This window comes from Phallusia mammillata, chromosome 1 (assembly GCF_965637545.1).
Source record: "Phallusia mammillata chromosome 1, kaPhaMamm4.hap1.1, whole genome shotgun sequence".
In the NCBI taxonomy this organism is placed as follows: domain Eukaryota; kingdom Metazoa; phylum Chordata; class Ascidiacea; order Phlebobranchia; family Ascidiidae; genus Phallusia; species Phallusia mammillata.
In genome coordinates this window covers 35,943,023-35,961,228 of record NC_137252.1, presented here as the reverse complement: position 1 = coordinate 35,961,228, position 18,206 = coordinate 35,943,023, and the positions used below count along the sequence as shown (strand labels likewise).

Here is an 18,206-nt window from a genome sequence, read left to right as displayed (position 1 = left end):
GACAACTTTGATCGGTCTTCTAAAAACCGCGCGACTTCTGCGCTTGGTTCGTGTGGCGCGCAAACTTGATCGCTACAGCGAGTTCGGCGCTGCAGTATTGTTTCTATTGATGTGTTCGTTCGTTCTCATCGCTCATTGGTTGGCTTGCATCTGGTACGCGATCGGCAACATGGAGAGACCGATGCTTGATAACAGCATAGGTGAGTTGTGGTGATGACTTCAGTGTATATTGTGTCATAACAGGTAATGGTCTGTTGCGTCAACGTGGTAAAGAAATCAGTGTGTATTGGGTCATAGGCAGGGTTGACATCGACATGGACGCCGAAATAAGGAAAACTGAAAAAATAAATAGTCATATGAAACGAAACAAACGTTTTTGAACAAATCTTTGCATTTATACGACCCGTGACATGTTACATGCCATATTTTATGCCAGAAAAGTAAATTGTCTGTTGTCAATGTGGATGACGGCATTGTGTGATACGTCACTGTGAATCAAGTTATCATGTACTCGAAATTTGAGAGAACTGTCTCAATTGCTAACAGAATCAGTCAGTAAATTAAAAAGTAGGAATATATATTTCGCCTAATAATGGCATCATCAGTTCCTGAAAAACGCAATAGATCAACACAAAGAATATCATATTGCCAACCCACGACTTTTTCTGACGTCATCATGTATTACGTAATTCAACCCATTGTAACACGAGTATTATTATATCCACGACCAGGTTGGCTTGATACACTGGGTGATCAACTCCACACTCCGTACAACAACACCTATGTGAACGGGATCCTCGTATCAAGCACTGGAGGTCCGTCAACTTCAGACAAATACATCACTGCCCTATACTTCACTTTCAGCAGTCTCACAAGTGTTGGATTCGGAAACGTTTCGCCAAACACAAACAATGAGAAGATTTTCTCCATATGCGTTATGCTCATCGGATGTAAGTATGTTTATTATCGCGCTGATGGGACGGCCACACATCATGTTACATACTTGTAAACGGGCCTGAAACGGAGCCTAAACCCGAAAGAACAAGCCCGAAACCCTGCCCGAATCCGAATCGTTTTTGAGAAGCCGGTTTAGACCCGAAAGTTTGATTGACAGGCGTATACATTTAATCTTCAGAAAAGACCAAGACAGTCAACACAATAGATAATTGGTCTTGAACAAGGCATTTTAGGGCTGTTTGACATTAGGTTAGGTCCAGCAACTGGCTACTTAGCTGGTTCAATTTATGTAAAAAAATACAGACACAGAGTGTAAAGTCAGGCCCAATTAGTCCCGTTTTTCCCCCAAGAAACCTATGACTGAACCCGGCCCGAAAATCTCGGCCCTACCTACAGCTCTGTACGCGATTAGATCACCTAGGTTTTTAATTACTTAAACGAAGGTATTGACCAAACTCTTACATTTCTTCGCAGCTCTCATGTACGCTTCGATCTTCGGAAACGTGAGCGCGATTATTCAGCGCTTGTACAGCGGAACAGCCCGGTTCCACACACAGATGTTACGGATCAAGGAGTTTATCCGGTTCCACCAGATACCGAATCCTCTGAAACAAAGATTGGAAGAATATTTTCAACACGCCTGGTCTTACACAAACGGGATCGACATGAACATGGTAACAATGGAAACATAATGATTCGCTTCGTTTTGTGCAAGATTTGAAATCTCTTCGAAACTTGTTCGTTTTAAAATCAGCTTTGTAATTGTTTAAGTCAAAAGTAAAAAAAAGCCAAACAAAACATATGGTCCTAATGGTACCACAAAAAAAAATTGTAAAAAGCTACTCTAAAAAACTCCTGTGTGGTTACAAAATGTTTGGTTAAAATACCCTGGTAGAATTGCACACATCACCCTACCTGTTATATTTGTTGGTTCCGTATAAAACGTCCCACAAAATGAAGGGTTAACATTTCCAATTCCATTTCCACTTCTCAGGTTCTCAAAGGTTTTCCCGAATGTTTACAAGCTGACATTTGTTTGCATCTCAATCGTCATTTACTTCGGAGTTGTCCTGCTCTGCATCTTGCAAGTCATGGTTGTCTCAGAATGCTATCTATGAGGGTGAGTCAGCATTTAATATTGATTTATTATTTTGTGTGACGTTGAGCCGGCATTTAATTAGATTTCTGTAGGAGTAAGTCAGCAATTAGACGTTGTAAAAGTAAAACACATACAAACAATACATGTGTTGTTTTCCACACAACCCATTTGAAACAAACAATATATTGCTATATTTAACTGTTATGCCAAACTTTTTTCAGTTTAAGACAACACATGCGCCACCTGGTGACACGTTGGTTCACACTGGTGATCTTCTACCGGCTCTGTTTTTTATTACACGAGGTTCTATAGAAATCTTACAGAATGACGTCGTCATTGCCGTTTTAGGTAAGTTTTTATGTGTCAATAAAGACGACTGTTTGGTTTTTCTTTAGGGGCCTCTTTGTCTTTCCCTTGTTTTGGGGTACGACAGACATAGGAAAAATGGCTGTAATCGTAAAAAGTAGAGCAAAAGAATTGTGAAAAATATATTTTTGCTACCTACCAAGGTTTGTGGTAAGAAACTTGACTCACCCAAATATGGTGTTGAAATTCTGTAGCAGATTTTCATTTGTAAATCCTCCAAGCAAATTTTTCATAATTATGATTCGATAAACAAATACCGATTAGTAAGTTGCTGCCAATGCACACTGTTTCGACCTATAATTTCCCGTCAGTGCTGCTGGCAGTTGGGTTGGATTTCCATAAACTGCACGTGTTATAATGGCCCGAAAGTTGCTGGGCTGTCTGCAAAAGAAACAGAAAAACATTAAATCACAAATAATTTAACTGTGAGAATGTTTTATCAACTTGTTTCAAATTTAAAATACAAAGGACTACAAATTTTTTATGTGAACTAATGCTTTAAAAGTCGCTGGACTGTCTGTAAATTAAATAGGAAAAACAAACAAATATTTTTTCAGTTGCTTTGTTACTGTCCAACTTGTTTCAAATTTGAAATACACAGGACATGGAATTTTATTTTCCAACTTGTGATACCTGTTTCTTCGCAGGGAAAGGCGACATTTTCGGCGAGTACATGAGCTTCGACCGACGGATGGGAAAGTCTAACGCGACGGTTCGTGCTCTGACCTACTGTGACCTTCATAAGGTCGGAAGAAGCGATCTCCTCGAAGTGATGGATTGTTATCCGGAATTCCGAGAGCAATTCTGGAAGAATCTCGAGATCACCTACAACCTACGAGCGGTAAGTAGGGAATAGAAGTTAATTTGTGGTGATAACCTGCCGCATTGAGTAGGGAACAGTCATGATTGGTTTTCGTGTTTTAATTTACTTTGGGTCAAACTATGAGTTGAAATGTTTGAAAACACCCACTTGGGAGGAACGTTTTGTTTCTGAACTTGGAATGTTGATCTAGCTTTCCACCTCACAATGGAAGTTGTAAACGTATGAATAAGTGTTTTTTTGCACCTTTAGGGTTTGCAAAGCACCTATTTGGTCTGAATTACTCTTGCATTATTGTTACCAAAGACTGTGTACAATACATCAAATGGGTAAAAGTGGAGAAAGCTAGCTTCCCACCACACAGTGGAAATTTTGAACATATTAATGTGCGGTTATTTGCCCCTTTACGGTTTATAGTACACCTATTTGGTCTGAATTACCAATAGACAAACGTCTGATATTCTATGGAGCGTCGGCACATTGGCTTTGCCATTTCCTTCTCGAAACAAGAATCGTTCAACAAACTCACCCTTCAATATTTTATTTCAGCAGGATTCAGATGAATCAACGCATGGAGCGGATGGTAAGTGACAGTTTGTTGAAAGTTGAAAGAAATCACCTAAAATAACAAGTTTTGAAACTTCAAATTGTATTTTGCTTTTATTGCATTGCATAAAACTAAAACTTTAAAACCATTTATGTCATGAAATTGTTATTTTCGTATTCTAAATTTTTGTTTCAAAATATCTTAATCCTAAACCATTGTCACAGAAACGTCACTTCCGGGTAGCGAGAGCCACCATTCGTTACGTCACGAGGTGGAGGACGACGCCATCTACCGGATAGTGTCGGTTCCGGCTGACAATGAAGAAGATGATGACGCGGTTTTCCAGGAACAGCGCCCCTGGTGGATGGATGCGACAAACGAGAGAGGAGCGAAATGCGGTGGGTGGGGTTCGAACCCGTTACTTCATGATCTTTGCCAATGTTAACTCAATATTCCAAGTTGCGTCATTTTCGTCAATATTTGAAACAATTTCGTATTTTCATTTTTCAGCTGGAGATAGAAAATCACTCAAAAAGTCGCGAGTAGGGAAATCCCCCATGTCGAAACAAAACTCCCTCAACTCCGAACCGAGGTGAAAATAATTTGCTCAGACAAGTAATTTGTCGTTAATTAAACATACGATTTCCATGTGCAGATACCCTGTTGCGCCACCTACCGTCACAGTGACGAACTGTTCCTCACCAAAAAAGGAAAATGAACAAAAAAGGTGAGATAAGCAAACAATAAACACAAACAACATCGCCAACTTAAACTAACATAACTGAAACTTACATCGGACTTTGTGTTTTGTTACACCATTGCCACAATAAGCTAAGGTGAACATAAACACGTACTGGGTTCAGCCCTGCAGCGTTTATGCAGACCAGCGATCACGACATACTCATTTATAAATCATTGTACGCCAGGCCCATTGAAGGCGCCATACCGAATCAGCCGGCCACCAAGCATTCACCACCATATGGCAAGGCGTAGGCTAGAAAAATCTAGTCTGCGGTGAGATTCGAACCCACGACAGAAGTCTTTCCAGGACTCGCGCTCTGCCAACTGAGCTACACAGGCTCAGTGGTAAGCCCGTCGAATGTCGAATCACAAGCACCGTTGCCTGCCTCGTATGCTGCACATGTCAGCTTCGTAGTAGGGGATCGCCAGATTGACCAGTATCAGTTAAGATGAACATAAACACGTACTGGGATCACCCCTGCAGCGTTTATGCAGACCAGCGATCACGACATACTCATTTATAAACAATAGGCCTGGCGTACTATGAACAATACCACAATTGTTTTAAACCGTCCGTATTTAACTTAAATACTAGTTTCAACCTTTTCATATTTCAGTATCGAGGAAAGACTTGACACCCTGGAACAAGGAATGGCCGAAATTCTCAGGCTGCTACGTCACAGGGAAATCCCCCAATCACGTGACCAGACCACGTGATGTTTGTCGAAGCTTTTTACCGTTTTGTTGTTGTTCAAATGTACAAGAAAGTTTTCCGCGAGAATTTGTTGCGAGGGGTTGGCATGGCAACGCGAATATTGCGAGCGTTATCATAAAAGTACAAAAAAATCCAAAGCGTCGGGGTTCTTACTCCGTTACAGCAAAAAAAATCTAATCATAAAATTGACCTAATGCAAGTTTACAACACTAGGAAAATTAAAAAATCATCAAAAATAGGCGAGTAGTTTTTTTGAACCACATTTAAACTGGAAATTATGCTTTAATACGTTTCACAAAACATATTTAAGGTGGAAAATATACTTCATTAAATTTCGCATAACATATTGTGACATAGCATAATAAATACCGACAAAGGCCAAATTAGCAAAACAGATTTGAAAAATAAGTTTCCAAACCAGCAACGAGGCAGAAATTATTGGAGTCAATTTTATTATTAACATCCGTTAGGTGACCCTAAAGAGCAGTGGAAGTTGAAAAGTAAGTTCTCATGCATGCATTTATGCATAAACCAGAACCGTATTCGAAGTTGCAGACTGCACCGCAGGTTCTTATTTAAGGACTTCGAGGGATTTGTGAAAGTAATAGTGGATTGTGTCACCTGATCTCAATACATTTCAGGAAGGAGACAGATTTTCACTTCTGGGATGGATTTTATAAGACTATTGCACAATAATAAACTGAAACCAAGCAATGTAACGGTTTACTTGTGTTGCCAATACCCGAATATAAACACTCAAATCAGTAGCAAACATTTCTCTCTTATTTGGGACCGAAAACGAACTGGGATCAGCCATAAAGCAAAATGACCAATTTAATTTATACACTCGAATATATACAAGCAAATTGGCTTACCAGGAGCAAATGCCTCTTGCCATGAAAAAAACAAGGTCGACTGACGTCCTCTAAACTAGAGTGGCTACTGAAAATCTCACAAACTCGAATACGCCCTGCAGCTTTTATGTAGATCATCGATCACAGCACACTCATGTACAAATCATAACACACCAGGCCTATCGAAGATGTCATACCCATAAAGACTGGTCTCCAACAGATTCGATATGACGCCTTAAATAGGTCTGTAAATGCATGTTCCACTCGCCCCAGATTCAAAGGCAGTGAAATGACGCTTTCAAAGTTTGTTAAAAGCTTAATTTGTTTGATTGATCTGAAATCAGTCTTACCTTGGGCGAGTGAAGTGGATTCGTCAGCGTTTCGCAAACCATGTAAACTAAATCAATATGTAGATGCCGCAGCAGTTGGTCTACACAATATATTCCATGTTGCATCAACTTTCAAATTCCACTGCACTGCATATAGCCACAGAGTAAACATTCCAACACATAACTAGACACAAACTGCTGTTGATTAATATTTGATGCAAACAAAATATTTATCACACACAAAAGTGATCAAACTTGTTCAAACTGCCACAATCCTATCTCTACATCACCACCTGTTTTTATTGCTTACTTTACCCGTGCACATAAAACCTTCCACTTGTTTTGATGAAACGCGAGATTTTCACAATTTCGACGCCGAACAATCAATGCGATTCCATAAGCATTGTTACGTCACGAAAGTGCCGGTTTATTTGCAAGACTCGAATTAAACCGAAGACAGAGTTTGTGTGTTGGTGAAAAACGCTCAAATACTTTGCACTGGTCGATGTGCAATGGATAAAACTGCAAACAATATGTGAATGTATTTCAATAAATACACAATAAAACATAACAGAGATCATTTATGTCCGGTAATATCGCTTTTCTACCCAAAAGTGCACCATAATGAAAGATATAAAACTGATTTGAACCATTTTGTTTCTTGCCAGGCAAATGAGAATAGTTAAGTTCATTTTTTTCGCTTTTGTCGAGAAATAAAACAATTACTATAATCCGGAAATAGTTGTGCAACTTTTACACCTGTAGGGAAAAGTAAAACACATGTTGAGAGTGATTTTAACTGAACGCGTCAGTTGCACCCTATTTCATACGTTATGTGACGGGAAAAGAGTGAGTTTGACGCATTGAGAGTAAAAACAGTATGTTCCCTAAATAATATTCATATTTTATTCATTATTGGCTAAATGCGCTGCAGCTACACCGTATTATAAAGTGTTATGTGACTGTGGTACACAAGAAAGTGAGATTTGCGCATGGTGGGTAAACTCCTTGTTGGCAACAAATATCTTGGTTACTCTATTGTAGTCCCTTAATTTTAACCATAACATTTACATCTCTTTAAATTTCCACGTCAAAAACTTTATGAGGTAAAAAAACTGGACAACATATTTCCACGGTGGCGACGAACCGTGACGAATCACGTGATCTACTCCTGGTTAACCTTGGTAAGAACGCACACCTTACACCTCGAATTGGGATTATCTTGCCGTCGACACGCGTCATCGCCTCTGCGACCACGTGATTAACGACGTACATCTTATTTGTGACTGTGAGTGATTTTTTGCTGCGAAATATTTTTTTCTCTAAGAGTTAATTTAGGGGATGGAATAAAGTGTATGATAAAGCAGAACCCTTATTTGATCTTGTTTGTCACCCAAACCAGCCAGACCACTACGTTAAAGTTTCCAACAAATGATTTGATATTTTGGTATTTCTCACTCCCAAATTGCACTGAAAGCAAAAGTTTAGTTGGAGTACCACAAGCTTATAAAGCTTTTTTTTAATCACTGCTTTTTAAATAATTAGGAAGGAAGCCTCTGCCATAAGATCAGATTGGCTGAGTCGGTTGTGGTTTGTATGGGACAATTAACATTCCCATCTAAAACAAACGAGACCTAATAAATCAAAGCTTCTGTCACCCAATAACCTTTGCTCGGGGTTTTTCTGGTTAAACATACAACAAATCTCTCCATTTTCTTAAGTATTCTTGTTGTTTTTAATCCAAATAACCGTGAAAATTGAAAACACACAACTCATTCATTTAATATTTAAAAAACCGTAAGAAATAAATGTGAAACCGTAAGAAATAAAAAAAATTCTGTGTAATATATTGCGGCCTCCTTATCACGTGATGTTTCCCGCAAACCACCCCAAGGTTGTTCAACAAGGAACCGTAGACTCCATATTTGGCTGCATCATCTCCAAACTTGCGTTTCAACAAACTTATTCCTTCCCTGATAGTTGTAGAGTTTGAATTTGGTGACGCATTTTAGCGAGGTATTTGGCTTGGGGATGCGGTGCTTTGCTGCCCTCACGTGGAAAGCAACTTTTGTAAAACATTTAATTGCATGTGAATTAATTCTGCAAAACAAACAAAACACTTAAATGTGCAAACCCACACAAATTCAGCATGTTTACTAATTGTTTTTTTAATTATTTTTTTGAAGTTTTTTTGTTTCTTCTAAATTATACACTGGATTGCATTTGAAATATATTTACTAAAGTTTCACAGAGTTACCTAAGTTTTTTAAAGCAAGTGTGTGGTACCGCAAAAATAAATTGGATTGTAAATTTGTGGATTATGTATTCAAAGTCAGATTTGTGTATTTTTAAACACAATGGTTTGGTTCAAAGCCAACATAATCATCATGCCGTCATTGGAAAAATAAAACAAGTCAAAAAATGGTGAAGATTACGAATCTTGTTGTTACACCTGGTGTTTGTTTTGTTTGTTTGATTTTTATTCTTAGCGTACATGCAACCTCTAAATATTATGCTCGCAATGAGTCCACCGAGCTGCCTGTTTTTGTTACAAAACGGAAGAAATATTTTTGGTTTGGATTTATCGACTTAGGCTGTTGGTGACTTTAATTCAGTTCAACCAGGAACCAAAGTTGCCACTCAAGTTTCTTGCTCAGAAACACAAGTAGAGGACAAAATTAAAATCCACAACGATGTGAACGCAAGGCGGTAACACCAACCACTCGGCCGGCTTGGCAGAGTTAAGTCAATTTTGACTTGGTGTTAAAACACTCACCCGGGTCAACAATTGACTCATATTGGGTAAAATTTTGGGAGAGTCACTTTCAAACAACTAACAACCACAGGCGTAAATTTGAAACGTTTTACATACTTATATTGCAAACAGGTGGAGACAAAAACAATGTGTCCCCTCCAGGAAAGGAGACCCATGACAAACTTACATTTGTTCATGTTACCACCAGCAATATTAACAATTGGATTCATCATAACATTTCCTGCAATAGCTGCTTCAAGAGCATTTCCTAAAAAGAAAAACGTGCTTTTAAAGTTAAAATTTATGTTCATGCTAATTTTAACTTAGTTTTTATATAGTGTAGATTGATTACAAGCCACTAACTTCCAAAATAAATAAAACAAAACTAAGAAGGTGGCTTGTTATATTTTGTCAATTTCTATATTCATTCTCAATTAACGATTTACTAAATGCACCTTTTGACCAAGTGACATGATTGTTTTTGCAAGCAAATTTAAATTGCCCCTACACACGTGTACTATTTCGAATAGTGACAGCAAGAATATGATGCGACTCTTTTTAAATTTTTCTTTCTAAACAAACTAGTAAAAAGCAATGACCCAAACTTTCAAGCTTCTCGACCTTTTTTCGAAAAGTAAAAAAAAACCTGACCCCCCTAAAAAAATCCCAAATCCTTTGAATTCATTCTCAGCTTTACCTTGCTATTGTTGCTTAACCCAACTTATGTTCAGTTACGCTTACAAGACTATTATATTTTAGTAGATTTTACCTTTGTCAGCATCTGATGGCGGATTGCAAGATGCAGTGGGACCTGAAACAAAACAAGTTCTATATTATTTTTGACTGAGCAATCATTAATCTTGACAACAACGGAAGTAGACCAGTTTGTTACGTTACAAAACAAATTATTCATTTAAAATATAAAAAACGAACCAACCAAACAAAGAAAAACACTGGGAAAACACTTCCCTCATTTGCATTGGGACTAAACACATAAAAATCCACAAAGACAGAAGAATTAGCATAACGTTAAAAATTGATTGTAACAATTTTGTTTAGTGATTTGTTGCCTTCAGCAGGAGTAACAATGTTGTAAGCATGTTGAGGCAATTTGATTTGTTTGGTGGTAGAGGACTGACATAGACTCCCTACTGTACAAATATGTAACGTTTGTTAACCTAAAACAACTGCAAAAACAGGCACCCTAGCAAACAAAGTTGGAACACTGGGTGATTAATTTTCAAATCCCATTTAAACTACCTGCAATTTTGCAATACAACAGTTTAACTTTGCAGCGTTTACTCACTGCATTTTTATGTTTGGTTAAGAAATGACCCAAACGTCATATGTTTTGGGATTTCCTCACTGTTTTTGCGATATTAACAGACAATTCCATGCTCCCAATGGGTCCCTAATGCCATGACCGTTAAATGTTTTTTGTTTTTAAAGTCGGAAACATTAGCTGCTGGTAAGACGTTGCAAAGCGCATGACATAAGCGTAATCACGTGATCATATGGGTAACAACAAGTGCGCCAATAGTTAATTATGCCTCCTGCACACCCGTCGTTATAGCGCCTCGTGACTTTGCTGAACCGATTTGAAGTCGAAGAGTCTAGTTAAAGCAGCTGATTTCTAATTGTGACCATGCGCGAAGCAAATTAGTGACCTACTGCTCTACACCGCCGCGTTTTTTGAAATACAACCAGGCACAGGACACAAACTTACCAAAATTATTTTTCTTCAAGAAAACATATTTTGTACACTGTAGATTTGGATCTTCAGAACATATTTCCAACGTAACCTTTTTATGTCCGTGTTTCCAGTTTTCACTGTCCGTCCGTGTCAGGAGAAACTCCCAGGAATCACTGACATTTCCCACTGCCAGTGTAAAATCAGATTTCTCCGGATTTGCGTTTGTGTTTTGAGCACTTAGTTGGATGTGGCCACCTTTTTCTTTATTGCTGCATTAAGAAAAAAAATTAGACACATTCCTTCACGTCCGCGGACTTCACAAACAACATAAATTAGACATAATACATCCTACAGAGTGGGTCATGTAAAATAACTTAAAACACAAGAGAATGATTAAGGGTTTAGTAACTATCCTAAAAAATCCTGTTTATAATAATTATGGTTCTTTTTTGTAGTATGCATCTTTAACAAATTATCACCACTAACAAGAAATTGTACTGTATTTTCGTTTTTAAATATTGACCTCAGTATGCTAATGTTCTTGTAAAGTATGTTGTAGTCCTTCACATTGTTTGCAGATTCAATGTTGTCACAAATAAACACACATGCCACAATTTCAGAAACAAAGTCTTCCTCGGCGGGAGCAAGGACTAGGATGATTGCTCTCTCTTTCCATAAACCAATAAACTTTCCAAAAGCACAGATCACTTCATAGCTGTACACAAAGGGTTTCAATTAGTTATGTAAACTTATATGTAACAAACTGAACAGTGTGAAAGACATACTAGCTAAAGTGCTCAGTTTGAAAAGTGAAGGATTGCGTCATTTGGTCCATCAAGCACTCTGTCAAGATCTCCCAGTCGGATTCATTTGTTTTCTGACAGACCTTTATTTAAAAAAAATGTTAAAATAAGACAAAAGAAAAAAAAGTAAATTCTTGTACAAAACATTGCCTATTCACTCAGAAACAAGCTCACTTACTCTGACAGAAACAGGAGGTTCTGTAACATTCCGGTAGCAGGTAGGAAGTGTGATTTCTATGGGTTTTTTAAACTTGAAACCTTCTGGTTCACATTTTAACATCGGGGTGAGACGGCCATGGAAACCATTCAATCTGTTTTCTAGCAGATTCTTTAAAAATAAAAACAATAGTCAGATGTTAACTGTTTGCTTGTGTTTCAATTCACATGAGAAAAAAATATCTATTATCTGCTATTGGAAATCACTGCATTGCCAACAACTATAACTAAACAGATAATCTTGCATACAAGTCAGTTTCTATGATTACAACACATGTGTGTTTAAATTTTGTTTGTTTCTTCAAACACTAAGTAGAAATTTACGTATAACTGTTAATATATGTGTTCTATTGTTTTATTTAGCACGAAAACTTGTTTAAGAATTGGTGGTTGGACTGGATTTGCTCGGTAAGAGTAAATATACCACATGTTTCCGGGAACACTAAAACAAAATCAAGAATCAAATCTACAACTTTTATGCTTGAAGTTCTGTGGGCAAATTGCCTTGTAATCAGTGTAACTTTTAACTCAGGGACGCTCAACCTTTCTTGCCTCAAGATCGCATTTTGAGGTATTCAAACTCTCGGGATCTGATGATCTGCCGTTCCAATACAAATTAGCTATATAATACAAGACCATTATGATAATTCGCATTTTTCTCTTCTAAGGTTTACGTTTTATTGTGGTTTAAAATAGGTTTGTTTTACAGTGCAATAAGCGCTATTTGTTAACTTGATCCTATGCTAATCTTTAAAATACAATATTGAGCAAAACGTTTAGACCAAACCACTTATTTTAATTAAAATAAAGAGAGCAACTACCAGAACAAAGTAACAACTACCACTGCATCTGTCACATTTGTGACGTAACAATGAGCCTTCTGAGCATTGGTAGTGTGAGCATAGCATAAGCACGTCATTATTTATGTAAAGGGATACTTCTCAAAAATGTGTTACAAAACCACTATATATTTTTTATTATTATCTGCATCCCTCGCGATCGCCTTAAAATCAGTCTAAAATCGACCACGGGTTGGGCACCCCTGTTTAAACTTATCAATTATGTAAATCTTAGCAGTTTGTCCCGGCGCATATTTTAAAGTTATAAGTTCCATATGTTACCGTTGAGTTTCCGTATCCATAATGTGAAGTGATGACAATTCTAACTTCCTCATCACAGGCATCTTTAGGAATTTTAACTTGACAACCACCAGCTGATAGTGTTCCTCCATCTGAACCGATGGTTTGTGAATCGGTGTGAACAAATTGTTTCTGTTTGATATAGGACAAAAAGTTAAAAAAGTTTAACCAGTGTGCAAAACCGACCTGTTCAATTGCTTCCGTGAAATATTTCAAGGCCTCCTTATCACGTGATGTTTTCCCGCATACGTCCCCGAGGTTGTACAACAAGACACGGAAGACTTCATATGTGTCTGCATCATCTCCAAACTTGCGTTTCAACAAACTTATTCCTTCCCTGATAGGTTCTTCCCTCAGTTGATGGGAGCCGATCAAACCTAGACTGTATTCAATGTAATGCAAACACCTGGCCTCACATAAACATCGAATTTTGTCGTCGACTTGTGGTAGAGTTTGAATCTGGTGACGCATGTGAGCGATTAAGGGGATCACGTGATCGCTCACAATGGGTTTGTTTGTGACGTCACTGTCCATCATTGATTCGTTTGTTTTCCTCAATTGCCACGCACAACTCTTTACACCTCTCGCTGCGTCATCGGGACTTCGTTGCTTTGCATAGAAATCTGATGCAATATGGCAGAACAAGATCGACTCGGGATATTTCTTCGCATTTCGAAGTTTTACAGCATAAGTTTCCAATTCATTTGCTGTGGTTTTGACTTGAACTTCAATTAACCTTAAAAGTTGCTGTTTTGTTAAATGTGCTTCGTCGTATTTTCCCCGTTTCAGAGAATCTGAGTATTTCTGAACCAACTGGGATTTTTCGTTGCTTCCAACTGAAAAACAAAAAATATCATATTTATTCCATTGTAAGGCTTACAAAGTATTTACCTTCTAGTTTGTGAGGCCTATGATCAAGGACGGATTACATTTTAATATCATACCGATATTATTTATACACTCCTGCTTTTCGATTTATTTCGGGTTCAAAATTATTTTACATGTTGGCTTTACAAGTCAACATACGCTCTGCTGGGTGCAATTATTTGCGTGAATAGCAATTGTTGACAGATAGTTGTACTCTGTAGCAGTAAATTTTGTAATTGCAAAACAAATAAAAATAGGAAGAAAACGAAACGAGAAAAACTTACTTTTTGGTTCAAATATTTTTTTGAGGGCTACGCCAGTGACGTCATCTAAAAAATAACCATTTTTTTGTGACGAAAAACAACGCACACATATAGTTTCTTAGGTAGGGGCAGTCAGTCACGTTTAGTTAAACTACTTGACTTCTTTCGCTTGTGACGAATTTCAGAACTTGCAATGTGACGTAACAAACTTATTCACTCATGACGTAGGCAAAGTGGAAACTTATTCACTCATGACGTAGGCAACTTGTGTAATGTTTAAACAAAATACTAGTTGTTTTGTGAGAACTTATTTTTGTATTTTTTGCTGACGTTCCGACTATCAGAACTGTAGGGCTTCATCAGAGCAATGAATGATATATTGCGAGCACACAAGCGAAAATGTGCATGCGCAGTGGGATATGATAAAATAATCAAATGTGAACAAAGGCTTTCCGTGAAGAGTTGCGTTCGCTACAATCCAACTGATGTCCAATGTGTGGTGGGGATTTAAGAAATTTGAGCATTCTTCCAATTAATGGTGCAGTCGCATTCTAAAACGTGTTCGCATAAGGTGGACATTTTAACTCTTATGTTTTTGACTGCCACTTTATGTTCTTTAAGGGGTGAATTTAGATTTGGCTGGTGAATAATACATGTACGATGTTGTGGTATCGTGGTATCATTAAGTTTTGGTAGCATCTGTCCAATTGTTTTAAAAGGTTTTATTGCCACGTTCACCCCAGCATCGTTCAAGAATATCTTTCCTACACATCAACGTCTTTGGCCAAAACCTGCAGCAGTCTTTATAGTCTCAATGTTTAGGTATTTTGTCGCTTTTTACACCAGTGTTCTATTCAATTACAGGAACTAAAGGTTAGTGATGCATGGAAACCGCTTGAAAAGATTTGGGTCGAAACCGAAATTTTTACCCGTATTAGCCCCTATTGTCCCCTTTCCTATGGATGTTTTCAACTGAACCTTGCGTTATTAATGCAAGTAAACTGGTAGAGGACAATCTAAAATCCCTTTCACAATGCGTAAGCTTTACTAACCATCCAATAGTTTGCAGAAAACGTGGCTCGCATTTTTTAGATGCAACAATTAGTTAATTCATGATTTTATATTGGGGATATCCGAAGTTTTGGCATTAATTTCGAGCAATCAAAAAGTTCGGTTTCGGTCGAATATTTAAAAAAGTTTAGGCCGAAACATTAGAAAACACATATTCGGCTGAACCGTTTGGGCCAACCGAAACTTCGGTGCATCGCTACTGAAAATGCCAATGGCATTTGGTGAAATATATATTTTGTGAAAATACTGTGTATATCCGTTGTTGCTGTTTGGCCTAACGCAGTGGTTCTCAACCTTTCGTGGACCGTGACTCCCTAAAAGTAACTTTTGGGTCTCGTGCCCCCTTTAAGTTACCATGTAGGACCTGTGCCCCCCAAATTAAAATGGCAAACACATGTTGGAATTCAGTACTAATTTCGGCTTCAAACAGATCGAATAGAATAAACAAGAATCCGTAATCGTAAAAGACCTCAAAATAGACAAATAGTTTGTTAAATAGTCGATTAAATTAGGAAATAAAGTTAAGAAGAAAATGGATTTTAGTGGCAGTTTCTGGTGAATCTACACCCGTGGCCCCAGGAACACAGCTTGTGACCCCCCTGGAGGGGCTATAGGCCCTGGTTGTAAACCACTGGCCTAAGGTTTATGCACTGGGTTTTGGAATACGTTGGACAGAATCACCGGAAAACTGCGACTTATTGGGGTTTGATTTCACTTTCAAGTTCTAAGTACTAAAAATTTCACGTTTGTTTTCAATTTTCACGTCTTACGTTTTATCTGCAAATTGTTTTGGGTTGTGTCCATGTGTGGCTTCAGCTGTTCCTCGGTTAAATCCTCACATTTTATGAAAGCTTCAATTGCTTCTGTGTAATATTTCACGGCCGCCTTATCACGTGATGTTTTCCCGCAAACGAACCCAAGGTTGATCAACAAGACACCGTAGACTCGATATTTGGCTGCATCATCTCCAAACTTGCGTTTCAACAAACTTATTGCTTCCCTGATAGTTTCTTCCTCCAGTTGATGGGAGCCGATCAAACCTAGACTGTATTCAATGCAATGCAAACACTCGGCCTCACATACACATCGAATTTTGTCGTCGACTTGTGGTAGAGTGTGAATCTGGTGACGCATGCCAGCGATCAAGGGGGTCACGTAATCTTGCACAATGGGTTTGTTTGTGACGTCATTGTCCATCATTGATTCGTTTGTTTTCATCAATTGCCACGCACAATTCTTTACACCTCTCGCTGCGTCATCGGGAATTTGTTGCTTTGCATAGAAATCTGATGCAATATGGCAGAACAGGATCGACTCGGGATATTTCTTCGCATTTCGAAGTTTTACAGCATAAGTTTTCAATTCATTTGCTGTGGTTTTGAATTGACCTTCAATTAACCTTGAAAGTTGTTGTTTTATTAAATTTGCTTCGTTGTATTTTCGCCGTTTCAGAGAATCTGAGTATTTCTGAACCAACCGGGATTTTTCGTTGCTTCCAACTAAAAACAATAAAGTAAATAAATATACAAAACAAGTAGAAACAGGAAGAAACAGAAACGAGGAAAACTTACTTTCGGGTTCAAATATTTCATCGAGGTCTGTGCTAGTGACGCCATTTATAAAAATGAACAAATTTGTTTGAATGATGTTTTTTATCAAAACCAATCAACGACGCACAATATTTATCGGCAAATATAACTAATTTTCACAAAATGGTAAGAAAAATCATTAATAAAATTTCTGTGTTTTTCTCCCACTTATAAAATAAACGCACAAATATAATTTATTAGGCCGGGTCAGTAACGTTTAGTTAAACTACTTGACTTCTTTTGCTTGTGACGAATTTTAGAACTTGCAATATGATGTAACAAACTTATTCACGCATAGCGTAGGCAAAGTGGAACCGTGAAAAGCACAATTACTTAAAATACCTCGTTGGTGTGGTGATGTGACGTCATGTGCTGCTTTCATCTGTTGTGGTCGTGAACTTTGACCTCGTGGGTTGTCACGTGATGTGCTGGGAAGGTCGATGTTGCTTGCTGGTCTGCTCGATTCTGTCAATCAACAAACATCGGTTGTAAACACACTTCAAGGCGTAACTGACGTAGATACATGACGTCATCGTGTTTAAACAGCGACAAAACGTAATTTTTCAAACTGTTTATTATTTGTTGGGGTGGAAATATTTCGTTGTTTGCATGTTTTGTGCCCCGTTAGTCAAAGTTACAGTTATCGACTTAATGCCCAAAATCATACGGTTTGTGGTGCAACTGTGCATTCAACTGGTGTAATGTTTAAACAAAATACTAGTTGTTTTGTAAGAACTTGTATTTTTGCTGACGTTTTGACTACGAGAACTGTAGGGCTTCATCAGAGCAATGAATGATATATTGCGAGCACACAAGCGAAAATGTGCATGCGCAGTGGGGTATGATAAAATAATCAAATGTGAACAAAGAGGTGGGTGCGCCACAATCCAACTAATGTCCGATATGTGGTGGGGTTTTAAGAAACTTGAGCATTCTTCCAATTAATGGTGCGGTTGCATTCTAAACCGTGTCCGCATAAGGTAGACTTTTTAATTTCCATGTTTTTAACTGCCACTTTATGTTCTTTAAGGGGTGAATTTAGATTTGGCTGGTGAATCATACATGTACGACGTCTGGTAAACAATACATGTACGATGTTGTGATATCGTGGTATCTTTAAGTTTTGGTAGCATTTGTCCAATTGTTTTAAAATGTTTCATTGCCACTTTCATCCCAGCATCATTCAAGAATATCTTTACTACACATCTACGTCTTTGTGTTTTTGGCCAAAACCTACAACAGTCTTTATAGTCTCAATGTTTAGGTATTTTGTCGCTTTTACACCAACGTTGTATTCAATTACAGGAACTAAAGGTTAGTGATGCATGGAACCAGCTTAAAAAGATTTGGGTCGAAACCTGAAATTTTTACCCGTATTAGAA

At 37.9% G+C, this 18,206-nt stretch overlaps 2 protein-coding genes across 4 annotated transcripts in view; one reads left to right on the top strand and one right to left on the bottom strand.

The window, feature by feature from the left end:
* Positions 1 to 18,206, top strand: part of LOC145222841 (voltage-gated inwardly rectifying potassium channel KCNH2-like) — a 46,819-nt gene that overhangs the window by 13,525 nt on the left and 15,088 nt on the right. The window contains exons 15-25 of one of the 3 annotated variants that reach the window (XM_080089079.1): positions 2 to 200; positions 732 to 950; positions 1,432 to 1,631; positions 1,952 to 2,077; positions 2,278 to 2,404; positions 3,070 to 3,263; positions 3,795 to 3,825; positions 4,014 to 4,187; positions 4,300 to 4,381; positions 4,445 to 4,516; positions 5,148 to 5,311. In XM_080089079.1, coding sequence (XP_079945205.1) covers positions 2 to 200; positions 732 to 950; positions 1,432 to 1,631; positions 1,952 to 2,077; positions 2,278 to 2,404; positions 3,070 to 3,263; positions 3,795 to 3,825; positions 4,014 to 4,187; positions 4,300 to 4,381; positions 4,445 to 4,516; positions 5,148 to 5,247 — 1,524 coding nt within the window. In that variant the 3' untranslated portion in view covers positions 5,248 to 5,311. Of the gene's footprint in view, position 1; positions 201 to 731; positions 951 to 1,431; positions 1,632 to 1,951; positions 2,078 to 2,277; positions 2,405 to 3,069; positions 3,264 to 3,791; positions 3,826 to 4,013; positions 4,188 to 4,299; positions 4,382 to 4,444; positions 4,517 to 5,147; positions 5,312 to 18,206 lie in introns of those variants that run through there. The other 2 variants (XM_080089065.1, XM_080089071.1) reach the window with 2 other exon arrangements.
* On the bottom strand, positions 11,237 to 17,824 carry LOC145238593 (uncharacterized). The gene is made up of 9 exons (XM_080101813.1): positions 17,791 to 17,824; positions 17,167 to 17,289; positions 16,006 to 16,734; positions 14,186 to 14,230; positions 13,017 to 13,870; positions 11,858 to 12,007; positions 11,662 to 11,762; positions 11,400 to 11,591; positions 11,237 to 11,249 (listed from the first exon to the last, which is right to left on the bottom strand). Exons 1-9 carry the CDS (start codon positions 17,822 to 17,824, stop codon positions 11,237 to 11,239), a joined length of 2,241 nt encoding a protein of 746 aa, XP_079957939.1.